This window comes from Xenopus laevis, chromosome 1S (assembly GCF_017654675.1).
Source record: "Xenopus laevis strain J_2021 chromosome 1S, Xenopus_laevis_v10.1, whole genome shotgun sequence".
NCBI lineage: Eukaryota > Metazoa > Chordata > Amphibia > Anura > Pipidae > Xenopus > Xenopus laevis.
This window is the reverse complement of record NC_054372.1, coordinates 194,617,330-194,644,596: the sequence shown is the minus strand read 5'-3', so window position 1 is coordinate 194,644,596 and position 27,267 is coordinate 194,617,330. Positions and strand designations below refer to the sequence as shown.

Genomic DNA, 27,267 nt, shown 5'->3' with positions numbered 1-27,267 from the left:
AGATAGATAGATGATAGATAGATGATAGATAGATAGATGTAGAGATAGATAGATAGATAGATAGATAGATAGATGATAGATAGATGATAGATAGATAGATAGATAGATAGATAGATAGATAGATAGATAGATAGATAGATAGATAGATAGATGATAGATAGATGATAGATAGATAGATAGATGATAGATAGATGATAGATAGATAGATAGATGTAGAGATAGATAGATAGATAGATAGATAGATAGATAGATAGATAGATAGATAGATAGATAGATAGATAGATAGATAGATGATAGATAGATGATAGATAGATAGATAGATAGATAGATAGATAGATGATAGATAGATAGATAGATAGATGATAGATAGATGATAGATAGATAGATAGATAGATGTAGAGATAGATAGATAGATAGATAGATAGATGATAGATAGATGATAGATAGATAGATAGATAGATAGATAGATAGATAGATAGATGATAGATAGATAGATAGATGATAGATAGATAGATAGATAGATGTAGAGATAGATAGATAGATAGATAGATAGATAGATAGATAGATAGATAGATTATAGATAGATAGATAGATAGATAGATAGATAGATAGATAGATGATAGATAGATAGATAGATAGATAGATAGATAGATAGATAGATAGATGATAGATAGATAGATAGATAGAGAGAGAGAGAGATAGATAGATGATAGATAGATAGATAGATAGATAGATGATAGATAGATAGATGATAGATAGATGATAGATAGATAGATAGATAGATAGATAGATAGATAGATAGATAGATAGATAGATAGATAGATAATTTAGCATTCAATAAAGAGAAACAAGAGAACTAACACCTATGAATTATCTACAAATAATTTTAAGTCTGTTAGATGATAGATAGATAGATAGATAATAGATAGATAGATAGATAGATAATAGATAGATAGATAGATAGATAGATGATAGATAGATATAGAGATAGATAGACAGATAGATGATAGATAGATATAGAGATAGATAGATAGATAGATGATAGATAGATAGATAGATAGATCGATAGATCGATAGATAGATGATAGATAGATAGATAGATAGATAGATAATAGATAGATAATAGATAGATAGATAGATAGATAGATGATAGATAGATAATTTAGCATTCAATAAAGAGAAACAAGAGAACTAACACCTATGAATTATCTACAAATAATTTTAAGTCTGTTAATAAATATACAGTGGGTGAGAATAAAACATTCTGATAGCAGCTTACAGGGGGAGGGATACTGAGTCTCTGACTCTATCAGTAGGAGGGACAAAGAGAATAACACAAGAAATGGGTGGGACTAAAACACTCTGATGGAAGCCTAAAGGGGGAGGGACAAGGAGTATAACGCAAGAAATGGGTGGGACTAAAACACTCTGATGGAAGCCTAAAGGGGGAGGGACAAGGAGAATAACACAAGAAATGGGTGGGACTAAAATACTCTGGTGGAAGCCTAAAGGGGGAGGGACAAGGAGAATAACACAAGAAATGGGTGGGACTAAAACACTCTGATGGAAGCCTAAAGGGGGAGGGACAAGGAGAATAATGCAAGAAATGAGTGGGACTAGAACACTCTTATGGCATCCTAAAGGGGGAGGGACAAGGAAGCTGCAATTCAGAAAGGCTGTACTACAACACTTTCATGGTGGCTTAAAGGGGAGGAACAAGCATTGGACTGAACTAGAATAATGTGATTGTTGCTTACATGGGGGAGGCATGGAATTACTGACCTGAGAAGTGAGCTGATAAGAAAACCTCATGGGCAGCTCATTATAGGACAGTATCAAAGATTTGCAGCTCATTATTGTTAAAAAGTGAAATTTTGAGTAATAATATCTAAAATCACAATTTGCAAACACAAAATTCTGATTCAAATCTACCAAGTACATCTCAGGGTTTAATTCTTCTTATGATCCACTTTGTCTGTAAAAAACCCACCAGTGTGTTACGGCAAAGTAAAAAGAAAAACAAACCCTTTATCACTTGTAATACATGATATTTAATCCCTTGCACTTACTTGCTTCCTGAAAATATCATGTATCCGACTATCAGAGAATCCAACACACTCCCGGCATCTCCGAGAGGGGTTTGTTGGGGGTCATGCAGCTAGAAAAGGGGGGATATCCAACTACTGGTCACTTCTATTGCTATTAAACTGCACAAGGGGCAGACTCTATTGATGCAACTGGCACATGGGAAGGGGGCGTGGCAATGTCAACCAGATGCTTCAATAAAAAAACTGTATCTTCTATAAATATATACAGGGGAGCAAAATATCCCTAAAAAAGACAACAAGCTGGAGGTCCCTATAACAGAATCTGTGCTGGGAGGGTAATAGCAACATTAACATGGTAGTCTGGGGGTGCAATATAAGGTGCAATATAAGGTGCAGTATAGGGTGCACAGTGGAGTACAGTACATTTCAGTGTGTACATAAAATAAATGAGCATGCAGCTGAGCTTGATTCACCCAAGTGAGAAAATACATGTCCTTCCATCTTTTTGCCATTCACTGTAAATGATAATGCCACTATGTGAATCTTGTTCCTGTATAGAACTGAATGGTGATGTATTTATCCTGTATGGGAAAGCTTGGCCTTACACCACCTAATATATTCAACTGACAGTTGTACAGGGAACTCTGAGTATCACTCATGTATAATAAGGGATAATGTACCCCCTACTGTAAATGATAAGGATATTAGAAGTCACTGAGGGGTTGTTCTGTGACCATATAAAGGCACAAGGCTGCAGGCTGAGTTATACAGGGAACTCTGAGTATCACTCATGTATTATAAGGGATAATGTACCCCCTACTGTAAATGATAAGGATATTAGAAGTCACTGAGGGGTTGTTCTGTGACCATATAAAGGCACAAGGCTGCAGGCTGAGTTATACAGGGAACTCTGAGTATCACTCATGTATTATAAGGGATAATGTACCCCCTACTGTAAATGATAAGGATATTAGAAGTCACTGAGGGGTTGTTCTGTGACCATATAAAGGCACAAGGCTGCAGGCTGAGTTATACAGGGAACTCTGAGTATCACTCATGTATTATAAGGGATAATGTACCCCCTACTGTAAATGATAAGGATATTAGATGTCACTGAGGGGTTATGTGACCATATAAAGTCACAAGGCTGCAGGCTGAGTTATACAGGGAATTCTGAGTATCACTAATGTATTATAAGGGATAATGTACCCCCTACTGTAAATGATAAGGATATTAGAAGTCACTGAGGGGTTGTTCTGTGACCATATAAAGGCACAAGGCTGCAGGCTGAGTTATACAGGGAACTCTGAGTATCACTCATGTATTATAAGGGATAATGTACCCCCTACTGTAAATGATAAGGATATTAGAAGTCACTGAGGGGTTGTTCTGTGACCATATAAAGGCACAAGGCTGCAGGCTGAGTTATACAGGGAACTCTGAGTATCACTCATGTATTATAAGGGATAATGTACCCCCTACTGTAAATGATAAGGATATTAGAGTTTTGTGACCATATAAATGCGTGAGGCTTAAAGGAGAACTAAATACTAAAACTGAATGTGGCTAAAAATGGCATATTTTATATAGTGAACTTATTGCACGAGGCTAAAGTTTGAGCTTGTCAATAGCAGCAATGATCCAGGACTTCAAACTTGTCACAGGGGGTCACCATCTTGGAAAGTGTCTGTGACACTCACATGCTCAGTGGGCTCTGATTGGCTGTTGAGAAGCTAAGCTTAGGGCTCGTCACTAATTATCCAGCAGAAAATGAGCCTGTACTATAATCCTGTATATTATTAATTGTGTGTATCTTTACTTATGTAACTAATTTTGCTTTCAAATAATATATATATATATATATATATATATATATATATATATATATATATATATATATATATATATATATATATATATATATATATATATATATATATATATAATATATATTCCATAATATATTTATACTCTTGTAAGGCCATTCAGTAAAACACAGGCACAAAGTAGGAAAAAGGTTTTTGCTTCCACCTACCCATCAGGTTTATTAATAAGAGAGGAGAAGGCTCCTCATTGGAAACCATGGGGAAAAATGAAAAAAAAAAATCAGCTGAACGTTTATCCTCTAACCATTGTTGCAATTAAAGGAGAAGTAAAGTCTGTATTTACTTGGCGTTGCCAAAAGTTAGGCTCCCCAAGTGATTGTATTTACTTACCTGAAACCCCGGGCTGGTGCTCCTATCAACAGAAAACTGCACCGGCCGGGGGTTATACCAGTGAGCACCACGGAGAGATCTTCTTCCGTCTTCCTCTTTCTTCTTGTGGCTGTGCATGCTCAGTAGAGTGAAAAGCTGAACTTTAACGAAGAAGTCGCTATTTCGTTCTACTGCGCATGCGTCTGCCCCGGGGAATCTGAAGAAAGAAGGAGCCGGAAGAGGATCGCTCCATGGTAGTGATGGACGAATTTGTCCCGTTTTGCTTCGCCGAAAAATTAGCAAATTTCCTGTGCAAATTCGCAAAATGCGGCAACATTTCTGATGGAATTGTTGTTGAGGTCAGAATTGTCGTAGGCATAAAAAAATCAGGTAAGTAAATACATTCACTTGGGCGTGCATAACTTTTGGCACCCCCAATTAAATATGCCTTTCCTTCTCCTTTAAGACTGACATATCTTCCTAAGCCATTTTCTCCAACCCCAAAACCAGCCAGTCGATGTCCCTCCCGCAAAACGTTTTCAAACAAGAAGCGACTAGTTAGCGCATGGCAAAAAGGTGTGTGAAATCCCATGTATTTTCTTTACCAGTCCCAAATGGGGGGAGCGTCACTGAACTCTTATAACTGGAAGCTCTTGTCTGTGCTGTAATGAGGATAAGAATGAAGTCATGTCGGGCACAATAACAGCAGGTAACATTGTATATATACAGGCTCTTGTATTATTCATAGACACACACTCTATAGTAGTAATATATACTGTATAAAAGCAGTAACACAATGACGGGGAAGCCCGGCTCATCTATTATTATTCTTTGTGTTGATCCAGCAGGGATATAGGATGCCGGGCCCTTCAGCTGGGGACAGGATATAGGATCTGTTTTTCCCGAAACCCGCTATCCAGAAAGCTCCGAGTTATGGGAAATTTCATCTCCCATAAACGCCGCTTTAATCAAATAATTAAAATTTTTTAAAAAATTATTTCCTTTTTCTCTGTGATAATAAAACAGTAGCTTGTACAGGTATGGGATATATTATCCGGAAACCCCTTATCCAGAAAGCTCAGAGTTATGGGAAAGTTCATATCCCATAAACGCCGCTATAATCAAATAATTCAAATTTTTTAAAAAAATTATTTCCTTTTTCTCCGTAATAATAAAACAGTAGCTTGTACAGGTATGGGATCCATTATCCGGAAACCCCTTATCCAGAGAGCTCCAAATTATGTCTCCCACAGGCTTCATTTTATCCAAATAAAACACATTTTTAAAAATGATTTCATTTTTCTCTGTAATGATAAAACAGTAGCCTATTCTATAGGCTTTCTGCACAGCATTCTCTTTATTAAAGGGCACTTGTATCTCTACATAAGTACAATTTCCCTCAGTAAAATCTCATTGTTACAATTCATATTGCAGCAAAATAACTGGCTTGTGAAACTTACTTGCTGGTCAGGTGAATCTTGGGAGTAATTCCGAATTCTCCGAAGAGTTTGACAAACACATTGGCGTCTGTTCCGGCCCCTCGGATGTCTCCTGTCACCGTGACCACCTCGTATACTGACAGAAAGAGAAAAGGACAGCGTTATTCTTGGGTGCGCTGGTGCCTTTAACTTTAACCTGTAGGGACCTGAAGGGTTTATTCCCTACAGAGAGCCACATGGCTGAGCTATGGGGTTTCCCAGGGGCTGGGGCCAGAGCATTGTGGGTGCAGCAGGGCAGATACCGGAGGATACCACAAGGAGTCGCTGCTGCACCACTTTACTATAAAAGGGAGAGCCATGTGCTCAGACAGCCATTACAGATTTCTGCTGTCCTACTGCTGGATGTCACTTCTTGGAGGAGAAAGTAAATTCAACAGCCAAAATGTAGAGGCAGGAGGCCTCTGAGGTTGGGGTAGGCGACCCCATGCCTGGGAGCTCAATCAGGAGGGTCTGAAGCTTCTGAGTTCCAAAACTGAATGTGGAAATTGCTTGCGCTATAGACAGTGTTGGGAGCTACAGTTTAGCTACGGATTCATCAAAGCTGCATTTATTTGGATAAAGATTCTCATCGCTGTGGATGCCTGTTTCTGCTCTGTATGAGCCTGCCCGCTCTGTGTGTGAGCCCTCGGTTGAGTCTGCCTGGGGAGAGTAGAGGAAAGGGAAAGGATCCAGTGGGGTTTCTTATGTGTCACAGGCTGTTTGTGTGCCTGCCACGTGGGAGCCAGTACCTTGTCAATTGGGAAAGGTACTTGGGGAAAATAGCGCTACCTGGGACCATTTGTGCTCTTGTTGGGAAAAGGGACAAAGACTCTTTGTCACCAAAGGAGTAGTGCGGGACATGGCCTGGCAGGGAATTACCAGGATAGGACTGGCACAGGTTCACACGGGTAATGGGTCATGTTTTTAAATGCATATGTGTACTTTTACAGTTTATTACTTCCTTGTATAAAGTTGATATTTTTATAAAGCAAATGTATATTGAACGTTTTCCTAATGGGGCCACCCGCAGGCAGGGGCGTAACTACCGGGGATCGTGCGCGCTGCAGCAGGCTGGAGTCGGCTGCAGCGGCAGAGAAAAATTGCGCAGACGAGGGGGGGGCGGGCCCGTCTGCACGGCCCGCACCAGGGCCCGACCCCACCAAGTTACGTTTCTGCCTGCAGGTATATTCCCGGATCCCAATAGGTGGAGGCACTGCCAGAGAAGAGTTTTCTCAGTACGCTTTCACCTAGCAAAGGGGACTCAGGACCTGTAGTTGGTAAGAAATGGTGTGATGTATAACCTTTGGCAAAGGGGGTGGCCAAAAAGGGGTTAAAAACCGTTTAGAGACTCCCCCCATGCACTGATAAACAGGCAGATTAAAGGGGAAGTTGCAGCTACAGTATAATGTAGCGTAAAAGGATGGTTCACCATTAAGTTAACCTTTAGTATGTTATAGAATGGCCAATTCTAAGCAACTTTCATTTGGTCTTCATTAGCTATTTTTAATAGTTTAATTATTTGCCTTTTTCTTCTGACTGTTTCCAGCTTACAAATGGGGGTCACTGACCCCATCTAAAAACAAATGCTCTGTAAGGCTTAGGGATGCACAGAATCCAGGATTCGGTACGGGATCCGGCCTTTTTCAGCAGGATTCGGATGCGGCTAAATCCTTCTGCCAGGGAGAACCAAATCTGAATTTGCATATGCAAATTAGGGGCAGGAAGGGAAATCGCGTGATTTTTTTGTCACAAAACAAGGAAATACATTTTTTTCCTTTCCCAGCCCTAATTTGCATATGCAAATTAGGATTCGGTTCGGTATTCGGCTGAATCTTTTGCAAAGGATTCAGGGGTTGGGCCGAATCCAAAATAGTGGATTCAGTGCATCCCTAGTAAGGCTACACATTGCCATTGCTACTTTCTATTCCTCATCTTTCTATTCAGCCCCTCTCCTCTTCATATTCCAGTCTCTTATTCTAATGAATGCATTGTTGCTGAAATTGCAAACTGGAGAGCTGCTGAATAAAAAGCTAAATAACTCAAAAATCCACAAATAATAAAAAACTAAAACCAATTGCAATTTGTCTCAGAGTATCACTCTCTACATCATACTAACAGTTAACTCAAAGGTGAACAACCCCTTTAAAGGACAAGAAAAGTTAAATAAATAAATAACAGAGGTGCCAATTTATTAGTGACAAAAATCACTTCTATTTTGCCTCTATATTCCATGGCATATATGGGCTGTAGGGATAAGGTTAGTGGGAATAGTTACCCAAGTGTGCCAGTAAATATTACGGATGCACCAAATCCACTATTTTGGATTCGGCCAAACCCAAGAAACCTTCCTGAAAGATTCGGCCGAATACCGAACCGAATCCGAATCCTAATTTGCATATGCATATGCAAATTAGGGGTAGGAAGGGGAAACTAAAAGTCACGCAATTTCTCTCCCAATCCCTTATCTGCATGTGCAAATTAGGATTCACATTTGGTTTGGCCGGGCAGAAGGATTCGGCTGAATCGGAATCCTGCTGAAAAAGGCCGAATCCCGATCTGAATCCTGGATTCTGTGCATCCCTAGTAATATAAGTACTGACTGACTGTGGTTAGGGGCCAATCTACAGGGGCTGCTATACAGTAGGTGCTTTGGCTCTAAAACATTGGGTGGTTCACCTTTAAGATAACTTTTAGTATGTCATAGAATGCCTAATTCTAAGCAACATTTCAATTGGTCTTTTTTTCTTATTGTTTTTTAATTGTTCATCAAAATAAATACTCCATCTTTAACCTGTCGAGGTCCTGTAGAAGTCAATGGCAGAGGTCCTATTTGTGATTTGAAGATATTATGGTCTGCGCTGGGTTTCGTACGATAATCCGAACATTTCAGGCTTTTGCGCAGATTTCACGAAAGATTCGTACTTTTCGGGCGTCAAGTCTGAAAAATTCTGATGTTATGCTCTACAATCTGAAAAGTTTCGGTTTCTGTGCGACAATCCAAAAAAGTCTTGGTTTTTCACGATCCAATTTTTTCGTGTTTTTTAATGATAAATAAGGGTAAATCATGGATTCTAGTTCGGTCTGACTTTTTTTTATTTAGAACATGGTAACAATTCAGATTTTGATAAATAATATTGTTATTGCTGCTTTTCCTTACTTATATTTCCATTCAGTCCCTCTTCTATTTATATTCCAGAACCTTATTTAAATCAACGCATGGTTGCTATGGTAATTGGGAGCCTAGCAACCAGATTGTGAATCTGCAAACTGGAGAGCTGCTGAATAAAAAAAGAGAAATAACTCAAAAACCACAAATAAAAAATTAAAACCAATTGCAATTTGTCTCTACATCATACTAAGAGTTAACTCAAAGGTGAACAACCCTTTTAAAGAAATATGAACTTTCTTATCAGCAGGTAATATGTGCAAGCTACGCCATTATATTTTACTGGCCCTTTGAAATGAATGAAACATAAACCGATATATTGGGTATATTTAGTTTTTGGATTTAACCGGTTCCCTGTCTCAGTATATTCTGCCTTCTCATTCAGAAAAAAATTGTACAGAAACTTCTTTACACTTTTACACAAATTACATATAAATGTACAATATATTATTGAAACATCCGATCATGCAGGTACTTTTCTCCAGGAAAGGTTTTAGCATTAGTGCCAGCATGGGCCCTTCAATTGGGAATCTTTCATCTTTTTGACTCCTAAGAGCTAAAATTTTAAAATAATTAAATATACAGGTATGGGATCCATTTGCCGGAAACCCCTTATCCAGAAAGCTCTGAATTATGGGAAGGCCATCTCCCATAGACTTCATTTTAATAATATTATTCTGATTTTTATAAAAAAAAAATCTACCTTTTTCTCTGTAATAAGAAAAAACAAAACAACAGATTTGCCATTTTTAGCTGAAGACACTGAGGGGTACACATGGGTACCAATGACAAAGTTAGAGGAGGTGTTGAAGTCCTCAAAAATGATTTTAAAAAACTAGGTGTAAAGTTGCTGCTAAGAAGACAGCGGGAGCGTAGGGAGATTAATGCCTGGCTGAGAGATTGGTGTAGGGAGGAGGGTTTTGGGTTTTTGTAGAACTGGGCTGATTTTTCAGTCGGCTACAGGCTCTTCGCTAGGGATGGGGGGCACCTTAATGATGATGGGGCAGCTGTTTTGGAGGAGAAGATGGCCAAAGAGTTGGAGGAGATTTTAAACTAGGCGTGGGGGGTTCAGTAAAGGAGATTTGGTTGGGGGTACCACATGTCATATGCTCAATATTAGTGATGGGCGAATTTATTCGCCAGGCGTGAATTCGTGGAGAATTTGCTCGATTCGCTGTCAGCGAATAAATTCACGAAACGCCCGCGAAAATTCATGGTAAAAATTCGCTGCCGTCAAAAAAAAAACAAGACACCGGCGCCATTTCGCAAATTTATCGCCGTTTCGCAAATTTCGCACGAAATTCACTAATTTTCCGGCGAAGCGAAACGGCGCTAATTCGTCCATCACTACTCAATATGGTACCAGTATTAAATGTATGTTTACAAATGCAACAAGTCTGACTGGTAAAATGGGAGAGCTGGAGGTGCTGGAGGGAAAATATGATGTGATTGGTGTGGCCGAAACATGGCTGAATGAGTCACATGACTGGGCAGTAAATATCAGTGGCTATACTTTGTTTCGGAGGGACAGAGGCAATAGAAAAGGAGGAGGGGTATGTCTGTATGTTAGGCAGGATTTAAAAGCTCATATAAAGGAGGAGGTTATGTTAGAAAATGAGGGGGCAGAAGTCTTATGGGTGGAGTTCTTCACCAATTGTGAAGCAAATTAATTAATAGGGGTCGCTATAGACCCCCTAATGTAAGTGAAAAGGCTGCTAGTTAGCCCTTCTATAATGTCTAATTACGGGAAGATCCAAATCCCAGGTTCCAAGCAATCTGCATAATAGGTCCCATACCTGTACTTAGGGGCACCAAATCTGAATGGTCCACGACGCAAACCTGCTTCCCTTGGACCCTGGAAATGCTCCCACACCCCTCTCTCACAGCAACAGAGGTAAAAGAGGGTGGGGGTACAGCCAACAATAGGAGGGCCCTTAAGGTCACAGCCCACCAACACAAGCCCACTTCCCTTAGACACTGTAAAAGCCCCTGCACCCCAATAAGATGCCCATAAGCGGGCCTGTAAGGTCCACCACACTGAGCACCGGAGCCCATCAAGACCTAAGGCTTTGTGCTTAGTCCTCTACTGTTCACTCTACTGACGCATGACTGTGCAGCCACGCACAGCACAAATCACATCATAAAGTTTGCTGGTGACACAACCGTGGTGGGTCTCATCAGCAATAATGACAAGTCACCATACAGAGAGGAGGTGCAGAGTTTAACAGGCTGGTGCAGAGCCAACAACCTGTCTCTCAATGTAGACAAAACAAAGGAGATGGTTGTTGACTTTAGGAAGACTAGAAGTGACCACCTGCCACTGTACATCGACGGCACTAATGTGGAGATTTACACCATTTACACCACTCGCTGCATCCGTAAAGCCACCAGCATTGTGTCTGATCCAACACACCCCTCACACTCACTGTTCACACTCCTGCCATCTGGAAAAAGGTACCGAAGCATTAGGGCCCTCACTACCCAAGCAATAAGGCTCCTGAATACTCAGGGACCGGACAGATCTCTCTCACAAACACACTCCTCTGACCTTACTATATACCACAACGTTACACAGCCACTGTACTCCATTGTATAAATAAATAGCCATTGGATACAATTGTTCTCTATGAGCACATCTGCACTTTATCACGAACTTTATCATGTTCTTACTACGGTCATATCACAATGATACACCCATCATGTCTGACGTTTAGTATTATTTACTTAACATATTACATCTGCTGGTGACACTGTATTGTCCTGTCCCTGCACTGTGCTGTCCTGTCTTGCACGAGTTGTATATTTTTGCACTTGCACTTTTTGTCTGTTGTCCGGTACATCTATGTTGTGTGTAGCACCAGGGTCCTAGAGGAACGTTGTTTCATTTCACTGTGTACTGTACAAACGTATATGGATGAAATGACAATAAACTCACTTTTGACTCTCTTAACTCTAAAGGTCACAGCCCTGGTGGGCCCCAGACACCTCAGTCGGACCCTAGGTTCTCCCCATGTATATGTATATATATATCCACGAATATCAAAACGGGCACACCCATGTAAAATCTTCACCTCTTTATATTTTTTAGTACATCATATCATATTATGATCTTTTAAGATCCTTGAAAAAGGTCCTAATGAGGACCGAAACGTTGTACTAAAAATAAAGAGGTGAAGATTATATGGGTGTGCCGGTTTTGATATTCGTGGATATACATAAATAATAACTGTGCTCCCCGGTTACATATGAAAAAGTTTGCTCTAGAGTGCGGATACTCATTAGACTGATATATATATACAGTATATAAAAGAGCAGGGCTTGAATGCAAACAATAATGTAACTGAATTTGTATTTAATATAATTTTGCAATTGAAAGAGTCCGCACTCCATTTCTACTATGTAATTAATTTCCCTGCTCCAGTAGAGCTTACAATCTAAGGGCCCAGTCACATATAGAGACACTATGGTCAGTTTTATGAGGCATCGCCTGTCAAAAGCAGAAAACATTGGCCTTAAGTAGGTTGAAGTTCCGTGGCTAATTCTTATTAATCCTTCCCTACTTTTATTCAGTTTAGCATCAGCTTTAATGAATGGCTTTGACTTGCTATTATGGAAGCCTTTCAGCCAGTACAGATAATGATAATCCACTACCTAAAGGTGGGAAGAGTTGTAGAGGTTTGACTCTGCGGGCCAGTTAAGGGTAAGTTATAGTTCAGCTGCCGGGCCTCCAGTGATCCCATCAGTTTAGGGTTTTTCAGAAAAGAAAGTAGAAATGCAATTTAAGAGGTGGTTCACCTTTGAATTAACGTTTAGTATGACGTAGAGAGGGATATTCTGAGAGAATACGCAATTGGTTTTCACTTTTTATTATTTGTGTTTTTTATGATTATTTCACATTTTATTCAGCAGCTCTCCAGTTTGCAGTTTCAGCCGTCTGGTTGCTAGGGTACAAATTACCCAAGCAACAGAGACTGGAATATGAATAGGAGAGGCCTGAATAGAAAGATGGGTAATAAAAAGTGGCAATAGCAATACATTTGTAGTTGTAGATTGGGTCAGTGACCCCCATTTGAAAGCTGAAGTCAGAAGCCTGATAATTAAAAAACTATAAAATATAATGAAGAACAAATTAAAAAGTTGCTTAGAATTAGCCATTCTGTAACATACTAAAAGTTAACTTAAAGAGAAACCACACATTTACTTGGAAACAGGATCCAGCCACATATAATACAGTATAACAGTGACATATAATATATATATATATATATATATATACATATATATATTATATATAACACATATAATACAGTATAACACAACCTTACCTTTCTTCTTGTTATAATCATCTTCTTCTTCTTCATTGGATGATGCTGAGTGATACTGAAGCAGCTCTTGCTCATACTCTTCCACTAAGCTCAGCTTTTTAGGTTTCTTCCCCTTTTCATTTTTCCCCTTCTTTTTGTCTGTTTTATCAGCAGATTCCTTGGAAGACTTTTTGGATTTCTTCTTTTTGGAACTCCTCTCTTCCTCCTCTTCTGAGTTTTCTTCTTCCTCCTCCTCTTTCTTCTTTTTCTTCTTCTTCTTTTTTCCATCATCTGACTCTTTGGACTTCTTGGACGACTTCTTTTTCTTGTCTACTACCTCATCCTCCTCAAGCTCTTCTTCCTCCTCTTCATCGTCCTCCTCCTCCTCTGCATCTCTCTTCTTTTTCTTCTTTTTTTTCATGTCATTGTTATTTTCCTCCTCTAATTCTTCAAAATCATCCTCTGTGTAGTCTTCTATAAAGTCTTCTTCATAGTTCTCTTCGTCATCAATCAACACAGGCTCTTCGTATTTGGCGTATTTGATTCTCAGTATACCATTAATTCCCTTTTCTGTATCCTTACTCTTTTTTTTTTTAGATTTGTGAAGCTTCTTGTCTACCACGTCCGTCTCCTCCTGGATTTCAATGAAAGAATAATCTACAAACCCTTCTTCTTTGTCTTCTTTATCATAGATCAACTCAGGCTCTTCATGTCTGATTTTTTTGCTTTTTGATGTAGCTTTGTCCCTTTTTTTCTCCTTTTCCTTCTTCTTACCTTTCTCGTTTTGTTTTTTTGGCAATTGATATTCCTGGGTTGGAGTGTAACAATCCTTTTCTTGTTCTACCAAGCCCTCATCATAGTCCACTTCATTGTAAGTCAACTCAGGTTCTTCATATATTATTGGCTTTTTGTTCCCTTTGACTTTGTTCTCCTTTTCTTCCTCTTTTAACTTTTTCTTTGATTTACGATGTTGCTTTTCCTCTTGAAGGTCATTAAAGTCGTCTTCGTCTTGATCTTGTACCACAGTATGCCTGCTTGATTTCTTTTTGCCCGTCTTATTAACCGGCCTATCTTCTACCTCTTCTTCTTCATCTCCATCTTCTGTTTCAGCTTGGCTCTGGGTTTTCTTCTTTTTCGGAGACATTACTTATTCATTGAAATAGTTGCTTTTTTTTAAAATGTGACTTTTTCCTCCCCTTGGAGAAGAGTCAGGTAACGATGTGACCCCGTGATATCACAACATCATCTAGTCAAGCCCAGGTACTTTAAGTAAACAGAGCTAGAGAGGCCATGTGGATAAACTTCGATCTTGTCTCTTCCAGAAAAATCTACCCGTCTCTGTTACTTCCAACGACTGTCGGTTACCTCATGAAAAATTACTTAAGGTTTGGTGTGTCATGTGACTGGGAGCGAAAGCAAAATGAAAAAAGAGATCTGCCAGGCTACCTTATCTCGCCGGCCTACATTTCCTCTCCATTATTCATACTGTCAGGATCACTTTACAGATAAGAGATGCCTCCGCTTTAGCTGAAGTATTTTTCTTTCTTATCCAACGAAACGATGAGCAAAGAAAAAAAACATAAAAAGGTATTTTTGGGCCCTGTCATCTTCCTTGAGACAATGTCCATCATTTCTGACCGATGCTTGTTTATTTATATTTACTGAAAACTGTGCAACAATACATAGGCTTTTATAGATATGGTATGGGACCCGTCATCCAGAATGCTCGGGACCTTGTTTCCCAGATAAGGGATCTTTCCATAATTTGGATTTCAATACCTTACGTTTGCTAAAAAAAAAATATTATTACAGAGAAAAAAGAAATTTTTAAAACAAAAAATTTAATTATTTGATTTAAAAGAAGTTGAAAAGGAGTTTATGGGAGACTTCCTGTAATTTGCAGCTTTTTGGATAATGGGTTTCCGGATAATGCATCCCATAACTGTTTATAGTATATTTTGTGTAAATTGTATATGTGTATTATATAAAAAGTACTAGAACCAAGGCTAAAACTGGGGGCTAACCAGACTTTATGGGAACCATCATTTATATAAGTTTGGATTGAACAACCTATTCATAACTGTGTCTCCAGCATAAGTAATATCATGTGTAGTAACTTTGAAACTGTCCTTAATAGATAATTGTCTCTTAAAATGCAGAAACTACCATTAAACTTGTCATTTTATCTTAAAAATGGAAAACGATGCCAAAAATCCTTGGTTTAACTTGATTTTCTGTCTTCACAATAAAAACTTTGTTACAAAATCTTTGTTACATTATTAGCAATATAAAGAAAAACCTTTAAACTACTTTTTACGACTGAAATCAATCTTTATATCTACTTTGTTGGGGCCCTCATTAAATGAGTGGACTCTGTATCCACATTGTTCCCTGGAAAAAAATCCCAAATGGGGATGACGGTGATGACCCCACATATATGAAGCTGAAGGACATGCTTGTAGTGCTTAAGAAACCCCAACACCTGCTGTATCTCCAAACATTATAAATGTCTAAACAGTATTTTTATTCAAATTCACCCTATAGATGTGCAGGAACTATAACAGACATCTGACCCAATTCTTCCCAACGTATAGCTCTTCAGTTACTTGTTATGAAATGTGAGCCCTAGAGGACAGTCTACAGCATTCTAGCAACACAAGCAGAGGGTTAATTATCCCAGAATACCAAGGTTGCTGAGGGAAGACTTTCACTTGAAATTATCTGTAACATTGGAATGATGGAAAGGCAAACAGATTGCTTTATGGCGCCCCCTTCAGTTTTAACTGCACAGTCACTAAACTGCACCCAAGTTGTGCACAGAGATCGAGGACTGAAGTTAAAATAAAAATATTAAATGCTGGGGTCCTTAACAAAGATGAGGCAAATTTACATAAATCAGGGTTGTCCTGTCTATGTCTCTCCAGCTCGTCCTTTGCACAAATACATTGGCTGTCAGGCTGGGAAGGAAGTCACAGAATTTATTGATCCCCTCCCATCTGCAAAGATGCCGACCTATATTGCAGGTGTATCTTGACCATCCTCAGTTATGTCTCAAACACACCTTGGCCTGCAACTGATCTGCCTTGATGTTGTCTGTTTCTGAGGATTTTGGGGGGGGGCATTTCAAGGCTTTCAGAGGAGATGGCTAACATTAATTTGAGTCAAAATTACAATGCAGACTGGTACTAGCTCTGTGAATATACAAGTGTTCTTGTAAATTACAGGTTGCTCAAGCCCTGAGAATGTTCAAGTGTTCTTTTAGATTACAGGAGGGTCTAGTTCCTTCCAAGAACAATCAAGTGTTTTTGTAGGCAACAAGCTGCTAAGCCCTATGAACATTCAAATGATCTTGTAGGTCACAGCCCTGAGAACATTTGAGTATTCTTGTAGGGCACAGGCTGCTACTAGCGCTACAAACATTCAAGTGGTTTTGTAAACTACAGATTGCTCAAGCCCTGGAAACAATCAAGTGTTCTTGTGGTGCACAGGCTAGCCATGGGTACATTCAAGTGGTATTGTAGGCTACAGGCTGGTCTAGTCCTGAGAACATTCAAGTGGTCTTGTAGGCTACCGGCTGATCTAGTCCTGAGAACATTTAAGTGGTATTGTAGGCTACAGGTTGGTCTAGTCCTGAGGAACTTCAAAGTGGTCTTGTAGGCTATAGGTTGGTCTAGCTCTAAGGACATTGAAATGGTCTTGTAGGCTACAGGCCGATCTAGTCCTGATAACATTTTAGTGATCTTGTGGGATATAGGTTGGTCTAGACAAGAATACACCACAAGTAGACATATGCCTGTATTTCAAGAGTTCTAAGAGCCTGACATGTAAGATTTTAATATGAATCTATTGGTATAGGTTGGTCTAGCCCTGAGAACATTCAAGTGGTCTTGTAGGCTACAGGTTGGTCTAGCCTTGGGAACATTTAAGTAGTCTTGTAGCCTTGTAGGCTACAGGCTGATTGAGTCCTGAGAACATTCAAGTGGTCTTCTAGACTATAGGTTGATCTAGCCCTGAGGACATTTAAGTGGTCTTGTAGGCTACAGGCTGATCTAGCCCTGAGAACATTTTAGTGGTCTTGTGGTCTACAGGTTGGTCAACTTTGTTACCAAGCTTATGTTAAAAAACAGCTGACGTATCATTTGTGAGACATCTCCTGAACTTATGACATGTGCAGTCACCTGGTTTGTTTCATGCCTCGTTCTGGCACATCATCAGAAGTCCCTTCATCACTCTGATGTTATAGGTTAGTCTAGCCCTGAGAACATTCAAGTGGTCTTGTAGGCTACAGGTTGGTCTAGCCCTGAGAACATGCAAGTTGCCTTGTAGGCTACAGGTTGGTCTAGCCCTGAGGACATTTAGTGTTTCTTGTAGGCTGCAGGTTGGTCTAGCCCAATCAACATTTAAATGATCTTGCCTTCTGAATATTAAGGTAGGCTACAGATTGATCTAGTCATTGAATTGCTCTTGGAGGCTACAGCTTGATCTAGCCCTGTAAATATTCAAGTGGTCTTATAGGCTACGGGTTGGTCCAGCCCCGTCAATAATCTAATGTTCTTGCCTTCTGAATATTTAGGTAAGCTAAAGCTTGATCTAGCCCTGTCAATATTCAAATGCTCTCTATTTAAATGCTGTGATTGGCTCAAGTTGTGTTATCCCCATGTAAATCATAGTCGGATATACATCAGACACATACATTTGTGGAATACACCTGAAAAGCAAAAGATAAAGTCTACCTACAAATACAGCCTATTTTGCCATCTAAAGAAACTTCCAGCCGACACCCAATCACTGCCGAGAGTGGAACAGATGTGACAAGTGTGTGGGTGAAGCAAAAGGGAAAATAATGTGTTTGGAAGGAAGAGATTCCCTTTGTGCAGGGCTGGTGCCTTATAATGACAGATGGTGCCATAACAATAGAAGGTATCAGTGCATAAAGCAACACTGGGAAAACGACCAAGACACCACTGAGAGCTGTAGAGTCTGACAGCTGTAATTTAGCTCCTAATCTTGTTATCAATGATAACTGCTGGATGATTCCTGCATGGCTCCAAACCTGGGTCGCATCTCATATCAATATGTTACTGGTTTGATCGGCAGAGCCCCGCTGTGCACATACATCAATTGGGTATTGTCACAAATACATCTAATTACACTGCTGCATTATAAAGAGACACAACGTAGTTGTATTGATACGCCAGGGCCTAAGTTGAATGTCATGCTCTGACCGTTCTATATCAGTTCTTGGCTATACCTCTATGTATTAGTTCTTGGCTATACCTCTATGTATCAGTTCTTGGCTATACCACTTTGTATCAGTTCTTGGCTATACCTCTATGTATCAGTTCTTGGCTATACCACTTTGTATCAGTTCTTGGCTATACCACTTTGTATCAGTTCTTGGCTATACCTCTATGTATCAGTTCTTGGCTATACCACTTTGTATCAGTTCTTGGCTATACCACTTTGTATCAGTTCTTGGCTATACCTCTATGTATCAGTTCTTGGCTATACCACTTTGTATCAGTTCTTGGCTATACCTCTCTATATCAGTTCTTGGCTATACCACTCTGTATCAGTTCTTGGCTATACCACTCTGTATCGGTTCTTGGCTATACCACTCTGTATCAGTTCTTGGCTATACCACTTTGTATCAGTTCTTGGCTATACCTCTCTATATCAGTTCTTGGCTATACCACTCTGTATCAGTTCTTGGCTATACCACTCTGTATCAGTTCTTGGCCATACCACTTTGTATCAGTTCTTGGCTATACCACTCTGTATCGGTTCTTGGCTATACCTCTATGTATCAGTTCTTGGCCATACCACTTTGTATCAGTTCTTGGCTATACCTCTCTGTATCAGTTCTTGGCTATACCACTTTGTATCAGTTCTTGGCTATACCTCTATGTATCAGTTCTTGGCTATACCACTTTGTATCAGTTCTTGGCTATACCTCTCTATATCAGTTCTTGGCTATACCACTCTGTATCAGTTCTTGGCTATACCACTCTGTATCAGTTCTTGGCTATACCTCTCTGTATCAGTTCTTGGCTATACCTCTCTGTATCAGTTCTTGGCTATACCACTCTGTATCAGTTCTTGGCTATACCACTCTGTATCAGTTCTTGGCTATACCTCTATGTATCGGTTCTTGGCTATACCACTTTGTATCAGTTCTTGGCTATACCTCTCTGTATCAGTTCTTGGCTATACCACTCTGTATCAGTTCTTGGCTATACCACTCTGTATCAGTTCTTGGCTATCCTGTATTAGCCCCTGGCTATAGCGCTCTGTGTTGGTCCCTGCACATGTAACTGTATCAAATGACTAAGAACTGACCTACTGGCCCAGCTTAGCTCTCATTAAATGTCAGGGCATCGCTAAAGGGAACATGAATTCCCAATGAGTGCCTTCACCTTGCAGACCTGTTGGTAATACAATGCAAGCATTTGCTATAATGATGTATTTATTAGATTCTTGCTACATCCAATTACCCAAATGCACTCTACAGAAATAACAACCGCCACAGGAGGAAAAAAAAGAGTGTTTATCCCCTGTATGAACCTGCTGTGAGAATGGATTGAGTTCCAAGACTGTCATGCAATCTCTTTGCCCAGTACTCATTGCTAATATACAGCTCAGAAGCAGAACCGGCTTTTATTCAACTGTAATTCTAGGGGGACCCCTAGTGGTCACTTCATTTGCTACACTCCAGTTGTTCTGCCTCTCTTGCAGAAAATGCTGTTTTTTCAATGATAAAACATGAACCCTTTCTCCCATACAAATCTCACCTTTTTTGTATTATTGTATCATAGAGGAGCCTGTTACTGGCCTCACACTGTAGTAGTACAGAAGGTTTAGCTCAAACAAGCTGCCAGTGGCTGACAATGAACTTGATAAACTTGGAGCTTTTATAAATATCAATTATTTAAAGGGGTTGTTCACCTTTAAAGTAGCAATTTGCAATTGGTTTTCATTTTTTATTATTTGTGGGTTTTGAGTTATTCAACTTTTTATTCAGCAGCTCTCCAGTTTGCAAATTACCATAGCAACCGTGCATTGACTTCAATAAGAGAAAATGTGTAGCATTTGTTTTTAGATGGGGTCAGTGACCCCTATTTGAAAGCTGGAAAGAGTCAGAAGAAGATAAATAATTAAAAAAAAACTTTCAATCAATTGAAAAGTTGCTTGGAATAGACCATTCAATAACATACTAAAAGTAAATGTAAAGGTGAACCATCACTTTAATTAATGACTTTCTGAGGGTAGCTAGCTGAACTGTGTGCTGTGTAACCCCCTACCAAACCTAATAACGTTTGACACAAATTATACATTTAAACTCAAGATTTAATAATAAAAACTGAAAAACTGAAAAAGCACCCAGCAGAAAAGTATAATGAACAAACACAAATCAAAATCCCAGTACAGGCAATTGGTCAGGGCATGCTGCAATCAGCCATGGGGGCAGCCATTCAAGCACAGGATACAGAGTAGATAACAGATAAGTACTACTATAGTTTATATAAACAAGCTGCAATCAGCCATGGGGGCAGCCATTCAAGCACAGGATACACAGTAGATAACAGATAAGAACTACAATAGTTTATATAAACAAGCTGCTGTGTAGCCATGGGGGCAGCCATTCAAGCACAGGATACACAGTAGATAACAGATAAGTACTACTATAGTTTATATAAACAAGCTGCTGTGTAGCCATGGGGGCAGCCATTCAAGCACAGGATACACAGTAGATAACAGATATACTCTGAAGAATCTCATTGTATACTACAGAGCTTATCTGTTATCTACTGTGTATCCTGTGCTTGAATGGCTGCCCCCATGGCGACACAGCAGCTTGTTTATATAAACTATAGTAGTACTTATCTGTTATCTACTGTGTATCCTGTGCTTGAATGGCTGCCCCCATGGCTACACAGCAGCTTGTTTATATAAACTATAGTAGTACTTATCTGTTATCTACTGTGTATCCTGTGCTTGAATGGCTGCCCCCATGGCGACACAGCAGCTTGTTTATATAAACTATAGTAGTACTTATCTGTTATCTACTGTGTATCCTGTGCTTGAATGGCTGCCCCCATGGCTACACAGCAGCTTGTTTATATAAACTATAGTAGTACTTATCTGTTATCTACTGTTTTCCTGTGCTTGAATGGCTGCCCCCATGGCTACACAGCAGCTTGTTTATATAAACTATAGTAGTACTTTGAGGTATTGCATGAAACCCAGCACACATCAAAAATTCATTGGGCCTTCTTCCGTTGACTTGTATACAACCTCGACAGGTCTGAGATGCCGGATTTTCTGACTTTTCCATCCTCTGGGTTTAATAAATTCTATAAAAAAAAATTGTGATTTTTGCAGATTAGTAAATAACTACCTTAATGTTCTTCCTAAAAAAAAATATACCAACATTTTTTTTTTTATTCCGGGAAGTGGGACGTTCCATATTCCGAGTTCAAAGAAAGTTCTGTCCGAGGTTGGAAATGAATTGCCTTGTTTTGTATAGAGGGGAAGGCGCTACTTTTAGAAAAGAGGGGGGGCTGTCAATGGACAAAGCAATGGTTTAACTAGGGACCTGTGCAAATTAGGAAAGTAGGCACTTTTGACCCTGGAATATTCGTATGCCCTGTACCCCAACAGTTATGCTACTGGTAGTCCCAAATGCCCTTGCCCCATATCAACACCTGTTTGATTAAATTATTTGGAAAGTTATTTGGGTCCTGGGGGCCTGCGGCTGTCATATCTCCTACTGAATGGAATTTAGAATTGTATATCATTAGTTTTACACAACTTTCTGTGTTGATGGCAGGTAAAGGGTTAAAAGAGAACTAAACTCTAAAAATGGCATATTTTCTATAGTGAACTTATTGCACGAGGCTAAAGTTTGAGCTTGTCAATAGCAGCAATGATCCAGGACTTCAAACTTGTCACAGGGGGTCACCATCTTGGAAAGTGTCTGTGACACTCACATGCTCAGTGGGCTCTGATTGGCTGTTGAGAAGCTAAGCTTAGGGCTCGTCACTAATTATCCAGCAGAAAATGAGCTTCCCTGGCTGTAATATAAGCTGATGCTACAGGTTTGCTGATTATTAAATTCTGATGCTAATTGCACTGGTTTCTGTGCTGCCATGTAGTAATTATGTGTATTAATTACTAATCAGCCTTATATTGTGACATTTCTATTCTATGTGTACTGTATATTGTGAGTGGCTCCCTAAGCTCAGTAAGTGACAGCAGCACAGAGCATGTGCAGTGAATCAGCAGAAAAGAAGATGGGGAGCTACTGGGGCATCTTTGGAGACACAGATCTTTACTGCTAAAGGGCTGTGGTTGCCTTGGGCTCGTACAGAAGCACAAAACATCATGTACAACATTTCTACCTACTTCTTTAATTAGGCTTAAGTTCTCCTTTAATGAATTGGCATGAGACAGCAGCACTGTATATGATCCTCATAATTAACTGACCTTCTTGTAACTGACAGTTTTTCTTCTTCACAATGAGCCAGTGCAATACATACTGATCAGAAGAGGTTCTGCAGTTTCCTACCTGCATATGGCGCACGTTTGCTCAGCACGGACTCCACTAGCCTGTGGTTCTGGGTGACTTTATATCTACACAAGGAGTTTGTCCAGCACTTGGACTTGTATCCACCATAATTCTACATGGGCTTCCCACAGGGAGGAGAGGCATCTCGGAACTGAAAGTCTAAATGAGAAAGTCTTGATGTGTGATGCCTGGGAAATCAGTGACATTCTGTCTATTTGCTGAACTACAACTACCAAAGGTCGAGGTGAATTTTCAAATAAACAAAATTTGAATATCGAAATTTATCATACACTGTCTCTTTAAAAATTCTATTTCGACCATTCACCACCTAAATCCTGCCGAGTTGCTGTTTGAGCCGATGGGGAACTCCTATAACCAATTTGGAGTCAATTGGTGGACTTTGAAAAATCAAAGTTTTTTTGGGGGAGAAACTTTGAATCGAATTCGATCGAATGTGCTATTCCTTCGATTTGTATGATTCCTATTCGCTCGAAAACTGACCTATTCAACCAAAAAAAAATTGACTCGGTTGGTCTTTTTGAATTCGATTTTCAAAGTTTTTTCCAGTCGAAATTCAACCCTTGATAATCATGCCCCACAGAGGCACATTTATCAAGGGTAGAATTTCTGATATTTTTGAAACTCCCCTGAACTCCCATGAACTTGAAATTCGACCAATTGAAATTTATTATAAAACTTTAATTTGTTGTTCACCTTTAATTTAACTGTTAGTATGATGTAGAGAGTGATATTCTGAGACAATTTGCAATTGGTTTTAATTTTTTATTATTTGCGGTTATTGAGTTATTTAGCTTTTTATTCAGCAGCTCTCCAGGTGGCAATTTCAGCATTCTGGTTGCTGGGGTCCAAATTTCCCTAGCAACCACCATTGATCTGAATAAGAAACTGGAATATGAATAGGGTAGAAAGAGGAGTAATAAAAAGTAGCAATAACAATAAATTTGTAGCCTTACAGAGCGTTTTGTTTTTTGATGGGGTCAGTGACCCCCGTTTGAAAGTTGGAAAGAGTCAGAAGAAAGCAAATTATAAAAAAAACTATTAAAAATAAATAATGAAAACCATTTAAATAGTTACTTAGAATGGGTAATTCTATAACATACATAAAGTTAAAGGTGAACCACCCCTTTCAAATTGATCCCTGGACATCTCCCATTGATTTAAATAGCAATTGGGCACGTTTTAGGTGGCGAATAGTCGAATTCGAGTTCTTAAAGGGCCAGAGTATGATAAATCTCAAAAATCAAATTCAAATTTTTTAAAAAAAAATTCAAATCGAATTTTAATAACTCCCTAGTCTAATTTGACAGTTTTGACCATAAAAAAATTTGAAAATTTGAATTTCGAATTTGAATTTTCAATTCGACCCTTGATAAATCTGCCCCACCATACGTGGTCCTTACCAGTGGTTGGTCGGATCCGAATTGCAGTGGTTCTGGGATAGGCATCCCTTGGTCTCATCTGCCCAAAATAACTGCATTGTGAGGCTGGAGGACGCCAGTAACTGACGGAGATGAGTAAAACTGCATCCGGGTCGGCATTTTGCTTCCGTTTCAGTGAGATTCCAAAGTATCCTGATAAATACATTACAATGTACATAAATGAGCCATACATATTGGAACACACTCTGTATCTCAGAGACACCCAACAGGAGCCCAACACTGTTCCAATATTAAAATGATACAGTAAATCCCTCATGGAAATCAATAAACGTAAATATACTATATACATGGACTAAATTGGGATCAATAAGGTCATCTGAATAAGGCAATTAAAATCAAAATATTTCCTGGAAATGATTTAATTATTTCCCATTTAATACTCTCAGTGCTGTCATTGATTTCTCTTTGCTCCAATGTAATTTTTATTGTGTTCATTGTTTTTATGATTTTTGTTGGATCTTTATCGCTCTATGTTTCTTCATGAAGATCATCGTTTGTTACTGTATGTTTAGACTTCAATACTTTGGAATTTTGTTTCCGTGCTGCTCTATTATTCACTTGTTGATGAAAGTAATAAATATATATGATAAAGAATGCAATGGTTTTGGCTAGTAAGACACTACGGGGCAAATTTATCAAGGGTCGAATTTCGAGGGGTTAAATCCCACGAAATTCGACTGGGGAATAGAATCGAATAGGCAATTCGGGCGAATTTACACACTGGCGAATAGTCGAATTGGCGAATATTCGCCAGGCGAATAGGCGCTCGATCGAATATTCGCTCAAAGGATTTTCATTCGATCGAATGCCTTTTTATTCGATCAAAAACTTGGAAAACAAACCTATGGGACTTTCCCATAGGCTTTTAAAGCAATTCGGTAGGTTTTAGGTGGTGAAGTAGGCAGTCGAAGTATTTTTAAAAGAGACAGTACTTCGACTATCGAATGGGCGAATAGTCGCAGCGTTTTTGCGCTCGATCCAGTACTTCGACTATCGAATGGGCGAATAGTCGCAGCGTTTTTGCACTCGATCCAGTACTTCTACTATCGAATGGCGAATAGTCGCAGAGTTTTTGTGCTCGATCCAGTACTTCAACTTTCGAATGGGCAAATAGTCGCAGCGTTTTTGCGCTCTATCCAGTACTTCGACTATCGAATGGGCGAATAGTCGCAGCATTTTTGTGCTCGATCCAGTACTTCTACTATCGAATGGGCGAATAGTCGCAGCGTTTTTGTGCTCGATCCAGTACTTCGACTTTCGAATGGGCGAATAGTCGCAGCGTTTTTGCGCTCTATCCAGTACTTCGACTATCGAATGGGCGAATAGTCGCAGCGTTTTTGCGCTCGATCCAGTACTTCGACTTTCGAATGGGCGAATAGTCGCAGCGTTTTTGCGCTCTATCCAGTACTTCGACTATCGAATGGGCGAATAGTCGCAGCGTTTTTGCGCTCGATCCAGTACTTCTACTATCGAATGGCGAATAGTCGCAGCGTTTTTGCGCTCGATCTATTCGTATCATTCTACTCAGGCGAATTTACGCCAATTCGATTGTCGAGGAGCACAAAAAACTACTCGAAATTCGACGTTTTTTTACTTCGAATCCTTCAGTTGAAAGTTAGTGAATCGGCTCCTTAACTTGAGCCCCTGCCATAAAGCAAGGCTGGACTGCTGCTTTTTTTTCTCCAGGAAGGAAACAGAACCCGTAACACGAGTCAATAGAATAATACAATGTTTTCCAGTGTTACAATATTACACCTGCAGAAAAGGGTTCCATTCATTAGGTCCAGTTTAACACACTCCCTGTCCCGTGCATTGTGTGGAGCTTATACACAAGCCTAAAGCCCAGACTTTTCTCTCTCTCTCTCCGCTAGTGCAGCATTCATTCTCTTTATTCTCTTTTATCTCTAAGGCACTGAGGATTTGTTGGTTTTATAGCAAAGTTATCTCTCTTTACAAGACAGTTAAACGTAGTAACGAGACCACAGTCCTCCGTGTTCTGCCTTTCTCCCACATGTGGGGGCAGATGTATCAATGGTCGAATTTCGAGGGGTTTAATCCCTTGAAATTCGACTGGGGAATAGAATCGAATAGGCAATTCGGGCGAATTTACGCGCTGGCGAATAGTCGAATTGGCCAGGCGAAAAGGCGCCCGATCGAATATTCGCTCGAAGGATTTTCGTTCGATCGAATGCCTTTTTATTCGATCAAAAACTTGGAAAACAAGTCTATGGGACTTTCCCATAGGCTTTTAAAGCAATTCGGTAGGTTTTAGGTGCCGAAGTAGGCAGTCGAAGTATTTTTAAAAGAGACAGTACTTCGATTATCGAATGGCGAATAGTCGCAGCGTTTTTGCGCTCGATCTATTCGAATCATTCTACTCAGGCGAATTTACGCCAATACGATAGTCGAGGAGCACAAAAAACCACTCGAAATTCGAAGTTTTTTAATTCGAATCCTTCACTCGAGCTTGATGAATTGGCCCCGTGGTGTCCCAGGGCTTAGAAGCTACTTTCTTCGGGACAACTCCACCTCTAGACTATTTTCTAGTTTCGAACTTTTATTCATGAATTGCTGACGCTTTATTTTTATTTGTTTGATACTAGGGATGCACCGAATCCAGGATTCGGTTCGGGATTCGGCCAGGATTCGGCCTTTTTCAGCAGGATTCGGCCGAATCCTTGTGCCCAGCCGAACCAAATCCGAATCCTAATTTGCATATGCAAATTAGGGGCAGGGAGGGAAAGCATGTGACTTTTTGTCAGTAAACAAGGAAGTAAAGAATGTTTTCCCCTTCCAACCCCTAATTTCACATGCAAATTAGGGTTCAGATTCGGTTCGGTATTCTGCCGAATCTTTCTAAATGGATTCAGGGGTTTGGCCGAATCCAAAATAGTGGATTCAGTGCATCCCTATTTGATACCATGAACTCACTTTAAAATTATAACTACAGCACTAGCACCTTATTTAATTCATATAAGAACCATGAACTTTTAGATTATTCATCAATTGTGTGTAGATAGATTTTAATGCGGGTCACATCACCTGATT

The 27,267-nt window shown here is 39.6% G+C and overlaps 1 protein-coding gene across 1 annotated transcript in view; it reads right to left on the bottom strand.

Moving 5' to 3' along the window:
- Positions 1 to 14,335, bottom strand: part of LOC121399193 (lipoxygenase homology domain-containing protein 1-like) — a 32,937-nt gene extending 18,602 nt beyond the window's left edge. Inside the window, exons 1-3 of the mRNA XM_041579229.1 lie at positions 13,966 to 14,335; positions 13,213 to 13,350; positions 5,704 to 5,818 (exon numbers count right to left, since the gene is read on the bottom strand). Of these exons, the coding sequence (XP_041435163.1) occupies positions 5,704 to 5,818; positions 13,213 to 13,350; positions 13,966 to 14,335 (623 nt within the window). The remainder of the gene's footprint in view (positions 1 to 5,703; positions 5,819 to 13,212; positions 13,351 to 13,965) is intronic.
- Between the last annotated feature and the right edge of the window lie 12,932 nt (positions 14,336 to 27,267).